The sequence below is a fragment of the Ornithorhynchus anatinus genome, chromosome 8 (genome assembly GCF_004115215.2).
Source record: "Ornithorhynchus anatinus isolate Pmale09 chromosome 8, mOrnAna1.pri.v4, whole genome shotgun sequence".
In the NCBI taxonomy this organism is placed as follows: Eukaryota; Metazoa; Chordata; class Mammalia; order Monotremata; family Ornithorhynchidae; genus Ornithorhynchus; species Ornithorhynchus anatinus.
Genome location: NC_041735.1, coordinates 20,671,881 through 20,687,719, shown reverse-complemented (window position 1 = coordinate 20,687,719; position 15,839 = coordinate 20,671,881). Strand labels below are relative to the sequence as shown.

Here is a 15,839-nt window from a genome sequence, read left to right as displayed (position 1 = left end):
GGCAGCTTGCTGCGAGGGCCTGTTCTCAAGAACTGTCTTGACTCTGTGGTCTCTCCCCAGGCACAGTGTGGCCACAGCCCAGCTTGAAGAGAAGCTGGCCGGAGCCCAGAGGCAGCTGGGGCAGCTGCGGGCCCAGGAAGCCAGCCTGCAGCGGGACCAGAAGAAGGCAGATACCCACAAGAAGATGACCGAGTTCTAGTCCTTCCAGAGGCCCCTGGGCCTCCACATCTCCATCAAGAGCAGGTGTGGTCCAGGTCCCGGAGCGGCCGTGTCCAGCCTTAGCCCACCCAGGGTGGGGCCGAAGTCCCCGATCATCCTTTCAGCCTCTGGAAGCCCCTGGCCCCATATCCACTCCAGGGTAGACCCCACCAAAGCCGGGCCTCAGCCAGAAGGTGCGAAACGGGACTCGGTTCCTTCAGTGGCTTCTCGCCCCTGATTTCCTGTTCCTTGGGCCGGGGATCCCCTCCTTTGAGGTTGCAAGGGGAAAAGAAGCAGGGGCTATTCTCGACCTGCCTTTGGGAGAGTCGGAGGGGGCCCTGGGGGCTGGGAGACGACCAAGTGGGGAAAGGGGATGAGGTGGCCGGAGCTGGGCTGGTGGAAAGTAGACGATACTTTCCAAGGGGCCGACTTCCAAACCAGAACACAGGGAGCCGACCGGCCCAGAACCTCTCAGCCAGAGCCCGGCTCCATCTTGGCCGATTCTGATACTCCACATGAGGAGTATCTGGAGCAGAGGGAGAGCTCCGACCTCTGAGAAATTCAGTGCCTGATCCTGGAGGGTCATACAGCTCTCCCCGCCTCGCCCTTCCACCTCTCCACTCTACCTCCTAACCCCAGGGATTATTCTGCCAGCAGCTGGTCGGAGGCAGAAAGCCGAGTCAGAAAACCCCCTCCTAGCAGACTGCCCCTTAGGGGACCGCTGGGCATCTCCACTCTCTCCCTAAAGACCACTGGCGGATCGAGGCGGGCCCGTGAGAGGATGGAATGGTAACACTCTGCAGCCTCTGACCGACTCTGAGGACGACCCAGCTGGGGAGGCCCCATTTGGTTGACCAAGTCTTAGAGATGTTTTTTTAAGAAGAGAAATTAAAGCGACTTTGTTGATCTGTGTCTTTCAGTGGAGACTTTTGCTGTCCCATTGGGTGGGGGGTGGCCATGGCCCCAGTACTGCTCCAGATTTACCCCGGCGCCTAGTACAGCGCTTGACACGAAGTAAGTGCTTAACAAATACCATTATTATTATTACTGTGATTATTACTACCCCGCATCTGTGGCCCTTCTCAGACACAGCTTCATTCTTTCTGGAGTTCAAAGAGAGACAGGAGGTGGGGTCTGCAGGGGGCGGGGCCAAAACAACAGAGGAAGCGTGATAGGAACAGAGAGACCCCAAAATACCAACAGAAACACCCAAAGTCAGGGCCAGACAAGTAGTAATAGTATCTTTTGAGCTCCCCCTAGGTGCATGGTACTGTACTAAGCACTTGGGAAGTACAAAACAGAAGCGACCTATTCCTCACCCACAAGGAACTTAAACTCCAACAGAGGGAGCCAGACATCAATCATTGGCGTTTCTTGAGTGCCTAATGTATGCAGAGCACTGTATTCTGCACTTGGGAGAGTACAACGGTAAAATATTGTCAAAATATTTACAAATAGTGTAAGCGATATAAAATCGTTCAACGAAGCAAGCATACTAAAGTGCTGAGGCTGGGTATAAATAAGTATACAAGTGCTAGAGATGGCTGCTGGGTTCATGTGAATTTGGGTACTGGAAATGAATCTTTTTGGGAAGTAGAATTTCAGGAGGAATTGTGGTCAGATGTGGAGGTGGAAGGAGTTCCTGGCTGGGGTAAAATTGAGCGAGGGGGTAGAGGAGAGCAAGGTACAACTAAATGTAATTCCCACCTGTGTATTCTCTCCCGGTGCTTAGTATAGTATGCTGCACACAGTAACAGCTCAATAAATTCTTCTACAACAGATAAGCATTGTGGCGAAGTGGATAGAGCACGAGCCTGGGAGTCAGAAGGACCTTTCATTCATTCATTCAATAATATTTATTGAGCGCTTACTATGTGCAGAGCACTGTACTAAGCGCTTGGGATGAACAAGTCAGCAACAGATAGAGACAGTCCCTGCCGTTTGACGGGCTTACAGTCTAATCGGGGGAGACGGACAGACAAGAACAATGGCACTAAACAGCGTCAAGGGGAAGAACATCTCGTAAAAACAATGGCAACTAAATAGAATCAAGGCGATGTACAATTCATTAACAAAATAAATAGGGTAATGAAAATATATACAGTCGAGCGGACGAGTACAGTGCTGTGGGGATGGGAAGGGAGAGGTGGAGGAGCAGAGGGAAAAGGGGAAAATGAGGCTTTAGCTGCGGAGAGGTAAAGGGGGGATGGCAGAGGGAGTAGAGGGGGAAGAGGAGCTCAGTCTGGGAACGCCTCTTGGAGGAGGTGATTTTTAAGTAAGGTTTTGAAGAGGGAAAGAGAATCAGTTTGGCGGAGGTGAGGAGGGAGGGCGTTCCGGGACCGCGGGAGGACGTGACCCAGGGGTCGACGGCGGGATAGGCGAGACCGAGGGACGGCGAGGAGGTGGGCGGCAGAGGAGCGGAGCGTGCGGGGTGGGCGGTAGAAAGAGAGAAGGGAGGAGAGGTAGGAAGGGGCAAGGTGATGGAGAGCCTCGAAGCCTAGAGTGAGGAGTTTTTGTTTGGAGCGGAGGTCGATAGGCAACCACTGGAGTTGTTTAAGAAGGGGAGTGACATGCCCAGATCGTTTCTGCAGGAAGATGAGCCGGGCAGCGGAGTGAAGAATAGACCGGAGCGGGGCGAGAGAGGAGAAAGGGAGGTCAGAGAGAAGGGTGACACAGTAGTCTAGCCGGGATATAACGAGAGCCCGTAATAGTAAGGTAGCCGTTTGGGTGGAGAGGAAAGGGCGGATCTTGGCGATATTGTAGAGGTGAAACCGGCAGGTCTTGGTAACGGATAGGATGTGTGGGGTGAACGAGAGGGACGAGTCAAGGATGACACCGAGATTGCGGGCCTGCGGGACGGGAAGGATGGTCGTGCCATCCACGGTGATAGAGAAGTCTGGGAGCGGACCGGGTTTGGGAGGGAAGATGAGGAGCTCAGTCTTGCTCATGTTGAGTTTTAGGTGGCGGGCCGACATCCAGGTGGAGACGTCCCGGAGGCAGGAGGAGATGCGAGCCTGAAGGGAGGGGGAGAGGACAGGGGCGGAGATGTAGATCTGCGTGTCATCTGCGTAGAGATGGTAGTCAAAGCCGTGAGAGCGGATGAGTTCACCGAGGGAGTGAGTGTAAATGGAGAACAGAAGAGGGCCAAGAACTGACCCTTGAGGAACTCCAACAGTTAAAGGATGGGAGGGGGAGAAGGCTCCAGCGTAGGAGACCGAGAATGATCGGCCAGAGAGGTAAGAGGAGAACCAGGAGAGGACAGAGTCCGTGAAGCCAAGGTGAGATAAGGTATGGAGGAGGAGGGGATGGTCGACAGTGTCAAAGGCAGCAGAGAGGTCAAGGAGGATCAGAATGGAGTAGGAGCCATTGGATTTGGCAAGAAGGAGGTCATGGGTGACCTTAGAGAGAGCAGTCTCGGTAGAGTGGAGGGGACGGAAGCCAGATTGGAGGGGGTCTAGGAGAGAATGGGAGTTAAGGAATTCTAGGCATCGATTGTAGATGACTCGTTCTAGGATTTTGGAAAGGAAGGGTAGTAGGGAGATAGGACGATAACTGGAGGGGGAAGTGGGGTCAAGAGCGGGTTTTTTTTAGGATGGGGGAGACGTGGGCATGTTTGAAGGCAGAGGGGAAGGAGCCCTTGGAGATTGAGTGGTTAAAAATAGAAGTTAAGGAAGGGAGGAGGGCAGGGGCGATGGTTTTAAGAAGGTGAGAGGGAATGGGGTCCGAGGCGCAGGTGGAGGGGGTGGCACTTGCGAGGAGGGAGGAGATCTCCTCTGAGGATACTGCAGGGAAGGATGGGAAAGTAGGGGAGGGGGTTGGTGGGGGGGAGGGGAGAGGCGGAGGGGTGACTTTGGGAAGCTCAGACCTGATCGTGTTGATTTTCGTGAGGAAATAGGTGGCCAGATCATTGGGGGTGAGAGATGGGGGAGGGGGAGGAACAGGGGGCCTAAGGAGAGAGTTAAAGGTCCGGAACAATCGGCGGGGGTGACGGGCATGGGTGTCGATGAGGGAGGAGAAGAAGCTTTGCCTGGCGGAGGAGAGGGCAGAGTTAAGGCAGGAAAGGATAAATTTGAAGTGTGTGAGGTCGGCTCGGTGCTTGGACTTTCGCCAGCAGCGCTCAGCAGCTCGAGCATAGGAGCGTAGGAGGCGGACGGAGGAGGTGATCCAGGGCTGTGGGTTAGTGGAGCGAGAGCGGCGGAGGGAAAGGGGGGCGAGAGAGTCGAGATGAGTAGAGAGGGTGGAGTTGAGAGCGGAGACCCGCTCGTCGAGAGTGGGAAGAGAGGACAGGACGGCAAGGTGAGGAGAGATGCTATTGGAAAGACGGATGGGATCGAGAGAGCGGAGGTCTCTGTGGGGCAGTAGCGAAGATTTGCAGGGGGAGGGAGTGTGAGAGATGAGGCAGGTGAGAAGGTTATGGTCAGAGAGAGGGACCTTGGTTCTAAGCCCAGCTCTGTCACTTGTCTGCTGGGTCAGCTCGGGCAAATCACTTCACTTCTGTGCCTCAGTTACCCCACCTGTAAAAGGGGGATTAAGACAGCCCCATGTGGCACTTGGACTTTGTCCAAGCTGATTTGCTTGTATCCACCCCAATGCTTAGTACAGGTGCTTGGAACATAGTAAGCTCTGAAATACCACAATTTAAAAACTACCACAGTTAAACTCAGCATGGGAGGAATGAAGAGAGTGAGCTCAGGAGTGAGTGAAGAAAGAGGTTTGAAGCGGATTGAGAGTTTTGGGTAGAAGTGGAAGGACACGGGAAGCCAATAGAAGGTTTGAAGGAGAGGAGAGGTGTGGTGGAGCAATGCTTCAGGATGATGATGAAGTGTGAAGTGTAAATCAACCCTTGGATGCACATAGGTGACACCGCCATAGATGCAGAGAAGGAAAAGGGGATATGGAAGGCACATAATTATGGTATTTGTTAAGTAGTGCTTAGTACAGTGCCTGGCACAAAGTAAGCACTTAAATACCATAATTATATGCTAAGCAATGTCCTAAGTGCTGGAGTAGACAAATTTAAGTGTGACAAAACACACATAAATTACATAATCCTCATCCCGCAGGTCCCCTGCAAGAGAGAGGGAAGAAGCTCCGGGGCTTCTCTGCTCTTAGGGGCCTGTCCCCTGAGGTTTCTGGCATGAAGGGTTGGGGAAGGGAAACCTCCAGGGAGTGGATTGCAGAATGGCATGGCAGAAGTAATGGAGTCACATTGGGAGAAGGCCAGCTTGCTTTTGGATGCCTCTTCCCTATTCCTTCCCAACCCACTACTGTTTCTGTCCTGCACTGGGCACCGTGTTCCGACCCCCACCGCTATCCCAGCTGGTTGTTTTCAGGGAGCAGATCAGGCATTTAGATTCTGTGCCAATTCTGTGGAAAGTGGGACAACTAGGCCCATTCCTTAAGCAGCTGTGTCAGTGTCTTAGTGGTATGTATTGAGCATTTACTGTGGGCAGAGCACTGTACTATCCACCTGGGAGAGTAATAATAATCGTGGTATTTGTTAAACTCTTACTTTATGCCAGGCACCTTATTAAGCGCTGGGGTGGATACAAGCAAATGGGGCTGGATGCAGTCCCTGCCCCACTTGAGGCTCGCACTTTTACTCCCCGTTTTACAGAGGAAGAAATTGAGGCATGGGGAAGTGAAGGGATTTGCCCAAAGTCACACAGGAGACAAGTGGCGGAACCAGGATTAGAACCCATGACCTTCTGACTCCCAGGCCTGTGCTCTATCTACTAGGCCATGCTGCTTCCCCAGAGTTGGTAGGCAGGTAGGTTAACAGTCTAGAGGGGGAGAGAGATATTAAAATAGAGTACAGACATGTACGTAAGTGCAGTGGGGCTGAGGGTTGGGTGAATAACAAGGGCTTAAGGGTACATATCCAAGTGGATAGGAAATGTGTCCAGGGCAGAGGGCTATGCTAGAGGAGCATGGCGGAAGGTGACTGGATCCTGAAGGGGCTTTGCAGTGGCCATCGAACCTGATTGGCCTCCTGACTGACGCGGCTCTGCAGCTCCGTCCCTTCCTTTGGGTAACTGCAGGTGAAAGCTGGAGAAACAGTGTGGCCTACTGGGTAGAGCTCAGGTCCGGGAGTCAGAAGGACTTGGGTTCTCATCCTGGTTCTGCCACTTGTCTGCTGTATGGTCTTAGGCAAGTCACTTCACTTCTCTGTGCCTCAGTTCCCTCATCTGTAAAATGGGGAATAAGACTGTGAGTCCCATGTGGGACAGGGACTGTGTCCAATCTGATAAGCTTGTGTCTACTCCAGCGCTCAGTACAGGATTTGGCACATAGTAAGCGCTTAAGAAATACCACAAAGAAAGGTGTCCCAGGACTGAGATTTCCTTGAGTGTCTGGCTCCTTTTTCCGTTCTCATTTGTGCTTCAGGCACTCCAAATTTGGCCTCATCTCCTTTTGGCTGCAAGCAGCCTTGAAGAAGCTAAATGAGCAGTGAGAAGTAAGTATGTAACCAGTGACTTGTCTCTTCAGGTACCAAACAACTTCCTGCCCAGCCCCGAGGGAGGGAGCAAGTTCTAAACTATGCTGATGCTCCACCCCTAAACTGGCTGCATTTCCTCCGTCAGTGAAATAAATTGTGTCCACCACCTGTCCGAGGGCAAGTGGTGTGGATAGCGTTGGTTAGTTCTCTTCCTTTTGTCTAAATAACTCAAAAAATGAAATCCTGGGGCCATGGGGAGAGCAGACTTTGGCCCGTAGGGGGAGGGGCCTGAGGGAAGATAGGCCCTCCTGGCTCTCCGCCCCCTTCTCAGGGCCCTTCACCAATGAGGTTTCTGCAGAACTGGAGTAGGTGCACAGGAGATGAAGGTACTGTTGGGTGGGGAGATGTGTGTGAGCCAGGAAATGCGGCCAGGGCCTCAACCCGGGGAGCTGACAGCAGTAACTGAACAAAGGAGCCGCCCAGCAGCGGAGCCACCGGGGCACGGGATGCTAGGGCTGCCCCGAGGCCTGTGCCATTCAGAGCCGCCTGCCGCGGCCCCGGAGTGAAGGGGCAGGAGGAGACCCTTTACCTACCGCCCCGGAGGGCAGCTGAGAAAGAGAGGACGAGGACGTGGGGAGGACGAGGACGCGGGCGAGCCCAGCAGCCAAGTTTCTGAGAAGTAAGCAAAACTTACTCTGGTCTGAAGGCTTTTAGTTCCAAAAGGGCCCAGTTGTTTCCTGCTGGGTGTCCAAGAAGCTGACCAGGAGAGGGGACCTACACTTACTATGCGCCAAGTCGCATGCCCCCAGTGCCCCTGCCGGGGGAGAGGAGGGTTCCCTTTGTGTCTAGCTCGGAGATCGGGTGACTTGATATAAGCGTGCAGGCTACAGACGGCTTGGTATCTCAGCAGGGAGAGATTTCCCCTCTTGTACTTCCTCCTTTGCTCCCCTTCCCTCAAGCATCCTCCCCATCAACCAGTTCTCTTGCCTGTACTCTGAGCAAGCTCATGGGTTGGTATTGGGTTGGGGGCCATTTTCTGCTCAGGAATAGGGGCTCCCTGGGGTGATGTGTCCCTCCCCTACATATCAGAGGTGTTTGGGGGCAACCTGGAATTGGAGATAGGGAGGTAGAGGAGCTGGCTCCTCCTGGCATGCGGGGCTGAGCCTGCCACTGATGTCCCCAGTGAGGCCTTGAGCCACTGGATTGGAGCTGAGTGGATGGTGGCAGTGAGGAGGAAGGGATGGCATTGTTTTTCAGAGTATGGTTCCCAGGGCAGGAGCCCCCACCTACCTAAGAGGTCCCGGTCATCCCCTGACTCGAGGTCCCCGAGCGGCGCTGAGCACCCTCCATGTCTCTCGTGCCTCTGAGCTGCCCTGGCAGAACCAGTAATCATAATATACAGTTGTGGTGTTTGTTAAGCACTTGCTATGTGCCAGGCACTGTACTAAGCTCTGGGGTGGATATAGCCCCTGTCCCACATGGGGCTCAGTCTTAATCCCCTTTATATAGATGAGGTAACCGAAGCACAGAGATGTGAAGTGACTTGCCCCAGGTCACACAGCAGACAAGTGGCGGAGCCGGAATTAGAACCCAGGTCCTTCTGACTCCCGGGCCCGTGCTCTATCCACTAAGCCACATTGCTTCTTAAGCCAAACAATTGAGTAGCAGAGAAGTTTCTGAATTCTCATTAGGAGATTTCCCCAAAGGCCTGTGGGAGTACAGCTCATGCATGCAAGCCCTGTCCTGCCCGAGGCCCAGGACCCATCCTTTCCTCCTTCAAGCTGGATGAGGGAAGCTGTCTCCCGAGAGGGAGCAGACACCCCCTCCACAGACTTCCGTTTGCTCCCAACCGAAAACCCTTCCGTGTCCGTAGGCCTTTTCCCGCTCTGCCTGAGGCCTTTTCCACCACAAACCTCAGCCTCCCTGGAGAGGTTTCTCTTCCTGGGTGAATGCAGGATAGGAACAAGCAAGAGGGGAATGCGAATCAGCCCTGTCTGGTCCTCTGAGGTTCCGGGACCACCGTGAAGGTTTGCTCCCCGCTAGGCGGTTGCAGTCTGCCGTGGCGGCTGCCCAACCAGCACACGTGGATGACAAAGGCAGCCAATGAGTTCAAATACTGGCTGTGTTTAAAATGGCCGAGAGGCGCTGCCGCACTCCTCTCTTTGGGGCTGAAGTTTGGCCGGGGGCGTACAGCCCAGGAGGGGCAGTTCTGAGGAAGTGGGCTGGGGGGAAGCATATGTCTTGAGGTGAAAAGCAACCCCTCTCCGTCCTCTAAATCCAAGCCAATCAGCCCTGGTGGCCTGTCACCTCTCTCAGCCATTGACTCACCCCAGCCAATCCCTCCTACCTTTCCGATCCCCCCAGGACCCTGCACCCCAACACAGACTCTACCCTGGGTTGTTCTCGGCCCATTTTATCCTTGAAACCACTGGGGCTCCCCTCCCTTCAGACCCAGGGCTCCGATCCCAAGTCCCCACCCCGACGGCGGCTGCATCTCCCGCCCAGCCCTCAGGGTCCTCAGCCTCAATCTCTTTGGATCCGGTGGTGTGAGTAGGCTGGGGATCCCGATCCGGCTTGTAGCATCCCAGGCCGAGGAAGCCGAGGGGGAGAAGGGGAGAGCAACCAGGAGCTGGGGAGGAATGGTGCCCAAGGCACAATGGTTTCCCACCCTCCGCCCCTCCCCCAACCCAGCCTCTCCCCAGTCTTCTTCCGCTGCTCACATTGAGCCCCGGGAAAGGGAAATAGAGGAAGTGCTAGCAGCAGTCTTGGTGATTACTAAACCCCAAATTCAGATAGGATGGTATCTTAGCAATACCCCCTGCCCTGCCCTTGCTGCAGAATGGCGGTCTGAGAAGACAGGGCTGCAGGGTGACTGGGAGACAAGAATCTTTGAAGAAGCATTGTGGTCTAATGGGTAGAGCATGGGCCTGAGAGTCAGGAAGGCCTGGGTTCTAATCCTGACTCCGCCACTTAACCGCTGTATGATCTTGGCTGAGTCGCTTTACTTCTCTGTGCCTCAATTAACCTCATCTGTAAAATGGGAAATAAGACTTTGTGCCCCATGTGGGACATGGACTGTGTCCAACCTGATTAGCTTGTATCTCCCTCAGTGCTTAGTACAATGCCTGGCACATAGTAAGCTCTTAACAAATACCATGGAAAACAAAAGCCCCATGTGATGGTTTTGTTGTTGGACTGTGCCCATCTCCTTTTCCCTTCCTTCCCGGCCCCCGGGGTCCCCCATCTTTCACAGCTCCTCCGGTTCCCCACCCACCCTGTCCAGTGAGACGGCTTGGAGGAAAAGTGTGGTCTAATGGGGGCGGGCGGGGTGTGTGTGGGGGCGGGTGTTACATGGAGAAACAGCATGACTTGGTGGCAAGAGCATGGGCTTGGCAGTCAGAGGACGTGGGTTCTAATTCCGGCCTTCCAGTCCCACCACTTGTCTGCTGTGTGACCTTGGGTAAGTCACTTCACTTCTCTGAGCCTCGGTTACCTCATCTGTAAAATGGGGGTTAAGACTGTGAGGTCCCTGTGGGGCAGGGACTGTGTCCAGCTTGATTATCTCGTATCTATCCCAACACTTAGAACGGTGCTTGTCACATCGTTAGACTGTGAGCCCGTTACTGGGCAGGGATTGTCTCTATCTGTGGCCGAATTGTACATTCCAAGCGCTTAGTACAGTGCTCTGCACATAGTAAGTACTCAATAAATGCTATTGAATGAATGAATGATTATAATAAGCACCTTAACAAATACCATTATTCATTATTATTATTGTTATTATTATTCTTCTCCTTGCTGAGAAATTATCTCTGAAGACTTGAGATGAGTCTTTCCATGCTCGAGAGCTCCACTTCCCTGTCTGGGTGTGATGGGCAGGAGAGCCCAGTGTAGGGAGTGTGAATGCAGAAGATGGTAATAGCAGAGATTGAAGGCACCAGTTGATAGTCTGTGGTTTGCGGGGTCAGCGAACAAGGGAGGTTGGACAGGGGACTGAGGTTTGGGGTGAGAACTTGGCCGGATTTTGGGCCAGAAACACTGTCTGGGGACTCAGCTCCCCTGTCTTCCCCTCCCTCCAACCACAGGCTTCGCTCTTGGGGCGGGAGTGGGTCATTAAACACGGAGAGGACCCTGCGTGCGGTTTTTATCTCCCCTGACCCCGGCGTCCCTGCCTTGGAAAAACTGCATGCTGGGAGCAGAGGTGAGAGTTTAGGGAGGGGAGAATGAGGGTAAGGTGCTGTCGGGGTTCTCTAGGAAAGGACGGTTGGATTGTTAGAGGCTTCCGAGGGCGGGAAGAATAGAGGCTTTGTGAGAGTTCTGACTTTTGGTTCTGTGTGGAGCACACCCGATGCACAGGAAATGCACAGCCGGCTAATGCCGGGGATGCTCCCTGCACCCTCCTCCCCCAGCCTCACCCCAGGTCTGCTCTAACTGCAGAGTCCCAGGGGGATGTGAATGAGGCCAAGACCCTCTATGTAGCCCAACTGGGACATGGCCAGGGGTTACGGGGAGAGGAGAGGGGCCGGGGGCTCCGAGAGGACAGAAGCAGGGGCCGGGGATACCGGGGGGATGGACTGCCCTGGGACGTATTGGGTGAGCTTTCTGAGGCAAGACCTTCAGGGCTTTTTGTTCTTGGGGTGCGGAGTTGAGCTGGTGAAGGCAGAACAGGGGGCTGTGGTTGGGAGATAAGGGGGGGAGAGGAAAGACAGCAGAGTGGATGTATTGAGGGCAGTAGCTGTTCAACCTTCTGGTTTCCTGTTCGTTGAGTCAAAGCCTCCCCTCACCCCAGTCTCCTGCTGAGCGATGATGGAGGTGGGTGGTGCAGAGTGACATTTATTCAGCGGGGCTGCTGGGTGATGATGCGTCCTGGTTGGGTAGAGGTTGCGGGGGCAAAGAAAGGCTGTGAGAAGCATCATGGTCTAGCAGATAGACCATGGGCCTGGGAGTTAGAGGACCTGGGTTCTAATCCCGGCTCTGCCACATGTCTGCTACGTGACCTTGCCCAAGTCACTTCACTTCTCTGTGCCTCAATCACTTCATCTGTAAAATGGGAATTAAGACTGTGAGCCTAATGTGGGACAGGGACTGTGTCCAACCCCATCAGCTTATATCTATCCCAGTGCTTAGTACAGTGCCTGCCACATAATAAGGATTTAACAAGTACTATAAAAAAACCCAAAATACCACAAAAGAAAGGAAAGGGCCTTGCGATGGGGAGGCTCTAGGGATCCTGTGGGAAGGGCTTCTATCTTGATTGCTAGCCTCCTGCCACCTGCACCTTGCCAGCGTGGCCTCAGCCCTTTCCATCATTCATTCAATCATTCGTTGGTTCAGTCGTATTCATTGAGCACGTAATACAGAGCACTGTTCTAAACACTTGGGAGAGTACAATACCACAGTGAACAGGCACATTCCTTGCCCACAATGAGTTTACCATCTAGGCGGGGCCAAGTGAGGCAGACATTGAGACCGACATTAATAAGAATACATAAATGATAGATATGTACATCAGTGCTGTGGGTCTGGGAGCGGGGAAGAACAAAGGAGGCAAGTCGCAAAGAAGCAGAAGGGACTAGGAGAAGAGGAAAGGGGGACTTAGGGAAGGCCTCTTGGTAGAGATGTGGCTTCAATAAGGATTTGTAGCCGGGAAGAGTAATTGTCTGTCGGATTTGAGGAGGGAGGGTGCTCCAGGCCAGAGGCAGGACGTGGGCGAGGGATCGGCGGTGAGATAGATGAGATTGCGGCACAGCAGCGCAAATGAGCCAGACTTTTCCACTTCCACTGAAGAGCGAGAGCTAAGGCTGGTGACCCCGAAGGGTGGGGGACCCAGAGGACATGTTCTGACCCCCCGATCTGCTCTTTTCCCCCACTAGGCCTGGTGGCGGGCTGTAGCTCTTCCATGGTGGAAGCCCAGGTCACCCTTCCCCTCCTAGCCCCCCTTGCCCTCTGGACCCTGGGCTGGATGAGCTTACTGTTCCTGCTCGCTGGCCTCTGTGCCATCTGCCACAGGTAGGCCATTCCCCAATCCGCGCCTCTCTTCCCATCCTCCTGCTCCCTGACCACTCTTGCTTCTTATTCCTGTTTCCTTCTGTATTTTTCTCCTTCCCCCTGCGTCTCTGTTGGGTTCCCAGTTGGCTTGTTTCCTTCAGCCCGGTCCATCTCTCCCCTCTCTGTTTCATTCATTCATTCATTCAATCATATTTAGTGAGTGCACACTGGGTGCAGAGCACTGTACTAAGCTCTTGGCAAGTACAATTCAGCAAGAAAGTACAATTCAGATGTTTCCACATTCCCCCTCCCCGGCATCTTCTCCTGAAGACCTGTAGTTCCGTATTTCCATCAGCAGAAGCAGTGATTCTCACTTTCAGACCCTCCCTCCCTTTTCTCTGTGCCACCTTCCCTCTCTCCTCATCTGCCCCGGCCTGGTTACCGTTGGGCAGTGCACTCTCCAGGAAAGAAGATCATGGACCCCTAACCTCATACCTATCTCTGCCCCTCCCTCTACATTTGCCCTCTCTGCTGCAAGCCCCTAGGCCTAGACTGTTCTAATTTCTTCCCCTCACCCGGCCTCTTTCTCCCCTCAAGGAAAGGTCAGCGGAAGCGGAAGCCAGTGCCTCAGGAAGGGGTGAAGCTGGTGGACGTGGTAGGAGCTGGGTTAATGGGGGGCTGGTGGAAGGACTGGGGGTGCCGGTGGGTATGCGGAGGCCTGACCCTTTGGGAAGCATCCCCAGGTGGCCTCTTTCCTGCAGTTCGAACTCTGGGAGAATTGGGGAGGGGCAATAAAGAGGTCCAGGGCAGAGGAACTGGGGCAGGGAAGGGATTTGGGTTACAGGTCAGGGAGAAGGACTGTGACCCTCCCACACCCCTCTCCCCTCTCCCCCTTCCTCCCAGTCCCTGCTACGACAGATCCATCTCCGTTCGCTCAGCAAGTCAGATACCAAGCTACACGAGCTCAACCGGGTACAGAGCAGCAGCAGCAGAGGTGAGGAGCCATGGGAGGTGGGCGGGGGAAGAGGAGGAGCAGCGGGGGACTGGCATCAGAGGATGTGGGCAAAGGCGGGGGTGGGAGAGAAGGAAGAGGAGAGCGGGGCCACCGGATGGAGGTTGGTATAGCTTGTTTGAAGAATAAACTCCGTTCCCACTGTAACCCACACCCCCTTCCCTACCAGCTGCAGCCCTGCGTCCAGCGAGCATGGACTTCTTGTACCCATCGTGGCCAAGAGGACCCCAACCTGTGTCCAGGCTGACCACAGCGGCCCCCCCTGATTTCTCCCACCGAGAGCCACCCCGGTTCCCCACAGCCGCAGCTCCCCCGGACCCTGACCCTACCTACTCCAACGTGGGGCTGGCCGTTCCTTCCGTGGCCCCTGGGGACTCGCCGAATGTGGAGAAGAAGTCAGGAGGGGCCGAAGCCCTGGGGGGAGCTGTGTTTGCAGACTATGCCTGTGTCCGAAAGGTGAAGAAGGGGGCGGAAGAGGGGCCTGATGCCCCTGCTCTCCCTCAGAGATCCTCAAGCCTGAGAGACATCTTCCCGAAGGAGGGAACTGCCCAGCAACCCAAAGTGACCCAGGTATATATGCCGACCCCTATCTCACCTTGAATACATGGAGAGGAGGATGGGGCCTGGGCTTAGGGGTACTGGGAGTTTTTTGGAGATCTATGGGTTTGAATCACTCAATCGGTCAGTCGTATTTATTGAGTGCTTACCGTGTGCAAAGCGTTGTAGTGCTTGGGAGAGTACAATACAACAGTAAACGGACACATTCCCTGCCTACAATGAGCTTACAATCTAGAGGGGGAGACAGACAATATGAATAAATAAATTGTAGCTATGTACACAAGTGTCGTGGGGCCGGGGGGGGGATGAATAAAGGGAGCAAATCAGGGTGATGCAGCAGGGAATAGGAGAAGAGGAAAGTGGGCTTAGTCGAGGAAGGCCTCTTGGAGGAGATGTGTCTTCAATAAGGCTTTGAATCAGATGAGGAAGAGGAGGAGGTGGATGATCAGGGGTCCGTAGTTTGGTTCTGGGGTATCTCCCTTCTTCAGCTCCCAAGATTACTGCCACCCATTTTCCCCCAGGCCCCTCTGGATCTTTTCTTCTAGTTTTGTTGTGTAGCTGTTGCTAAAGGGTTGAGAGATTTTCCTGGCAGTCTTGTGTGAGCGCGCGCACACACACACACACACACTTTCAGTTCAGAGTTTAGCCGCGGGGCCTATGACTCCAGCTGTGTTGTCTCCTGCCCCCTGCCCCAAGGTGGAGGTCGTGTACTCCAGAGTGAACAAGACCGGCCGGAAGCCCCCGGCTTGTGATGGAGCTGCGGAGAGCCTGCCCGCGGGCCAGCTGAACCCCAAGGGCAGCAGAGGAACCCAGACCCAGCCAGCCATGCCCACCAGAGACCGTGTTTGGAGCCCCAGTCCCGACCCTGCCTATGAAACCATCGCTGCTGCCCGAGGCCCGACCCCCGAGGGGCCGGCCCTCCAGAACAGGCTCCCCGAAAACCTGTACGAGAGCATCAGAGAGATGAGGGGTCAGGGCCCCAGGAATCCAGGCTCCCCGGGACCCCTCGGTGAGGAGATGTTCTGTGTTACTCAGTTGTAGCCCCTTCCCTGGGGCTCTCCTGTCCCCCCACCTCCCGCCTCCCCCCGCACCTTCCTGGGCAACTGCAAGCCTGAGACCAAGGCTGGGGAAACACTGGAATGTCTCCCGGCTGCTGCTGCTTTGCTCCTCGTTCACCCTCAACCCCTCTGTGTCGCTTCCGGAAGGGGAGATTATCCGTATCCCGTCTCAGTCTCTCTTCTGACAGGAGCAGAATGTGGGGTGGGGACAGGTGTTGGTCTTAGTGCTTCCTGGCAAAAAGCCACTCCCCTCTTGCTCGAGACCGGAAGAGTGACAGAAATGTTGATCTCCCAGCCCAAGAGGAGGAGGAGGAGGTGGACAGCACGGCCTGGCAGGTGCTGTAGGACCATCTGCCCGGCGGAGCCAACATCCCCATCCCTGAGGTCCAGTCCCCAGAACCACCCAGTTCAACTTCTCTCTGCAGAGTAAAATGTGTGCACAGAGGCACAGGGGCAGAAAGGGGATTTTCTTTCCTGCCACCCAGAATTTCCAGCACTCCACTCCCCTCCCTTCATCAATCAGTCAATCAGTCAATAGTATTTATTGAGCACCTAGAGTGTGCAGAACACCCTATTAAGCACTTGG

General features: G+C 54.5%; 2 protein-coding genes across 3 annotated transcripts in view; both read left to right on the top strand.

Annotated features, from left to right (window-relative positions):
- ZGPAT (zinc finger CCCH-type and G-patch domain containing) overlaps positions 1-1,207 on the top strand; it is an 8,501-nt gene extending 7,294 nt beyond the window's left edge. The window contains exons 7-8 of one of the 2 annotated variants that reach the window (XM_001510397.4): positions 61-243; positions 1,119-1,207. In XM_001510397.4, coding sequence (XP_001510447.1) covers positions 61-199 — 139 coding nt within the window. In that variant the 3' untranslated portion in view covers positions 200-243; positions 1,119-1,207. The other variant, XM_007668784.3, reaches the window with a different exon arrangement.
- LIME1 (Lck interacting transmembrane adaptor 1) lies at positions 1,119-15,839 on the top strand. Its single transcript, XM_029070238.1, has 6 exons — positions 1,119-1,212; positions 12,511-12,646; positions 13,223-13,280; positions 13,529-13,619; positions 13,807-14,207; positions 14,892-15,839. Exons 2-6 carry the CDS (start codon positions 12,537-12,539, stop codon positions 15,234-15,236), a joined length of 1,005 nt encoding a protein of 334 aa, XP_028926071.1. The 5' UTR covers positions 1,119-1,212; positions 12,511-12,536; the 3' UTR covers positions 15,237-15,839.

What these genes read in the sequence shown, in the direction of transcription:
- LIME1 (XM_029070238.1), top strand. Translation starts at nt 12,537, where the DNA reads ATGGTGGAAGCCCAGGTCACCCTTCCCCTCCTAGCCCCCCTTGCCCTC. An exon ending in GGGTGAAGCTGGTGGACGTG is followed by an intron (nt 13,281 to 13,528) that starts GTAGGAGCTGGG and finishes CCTTCCTCCCAG; the next exon opens with TCCCTGCTACGACAGATCCA. An exon ending in AGCAACCCAAAGTGACCCAG is followed by an intron (nt 14,208 to 14,891) that starts GTATATATGCCG and finishes CCCTGCCCCAAG; the next exon opens with GTGGAGGTCGTGTACTCCAG.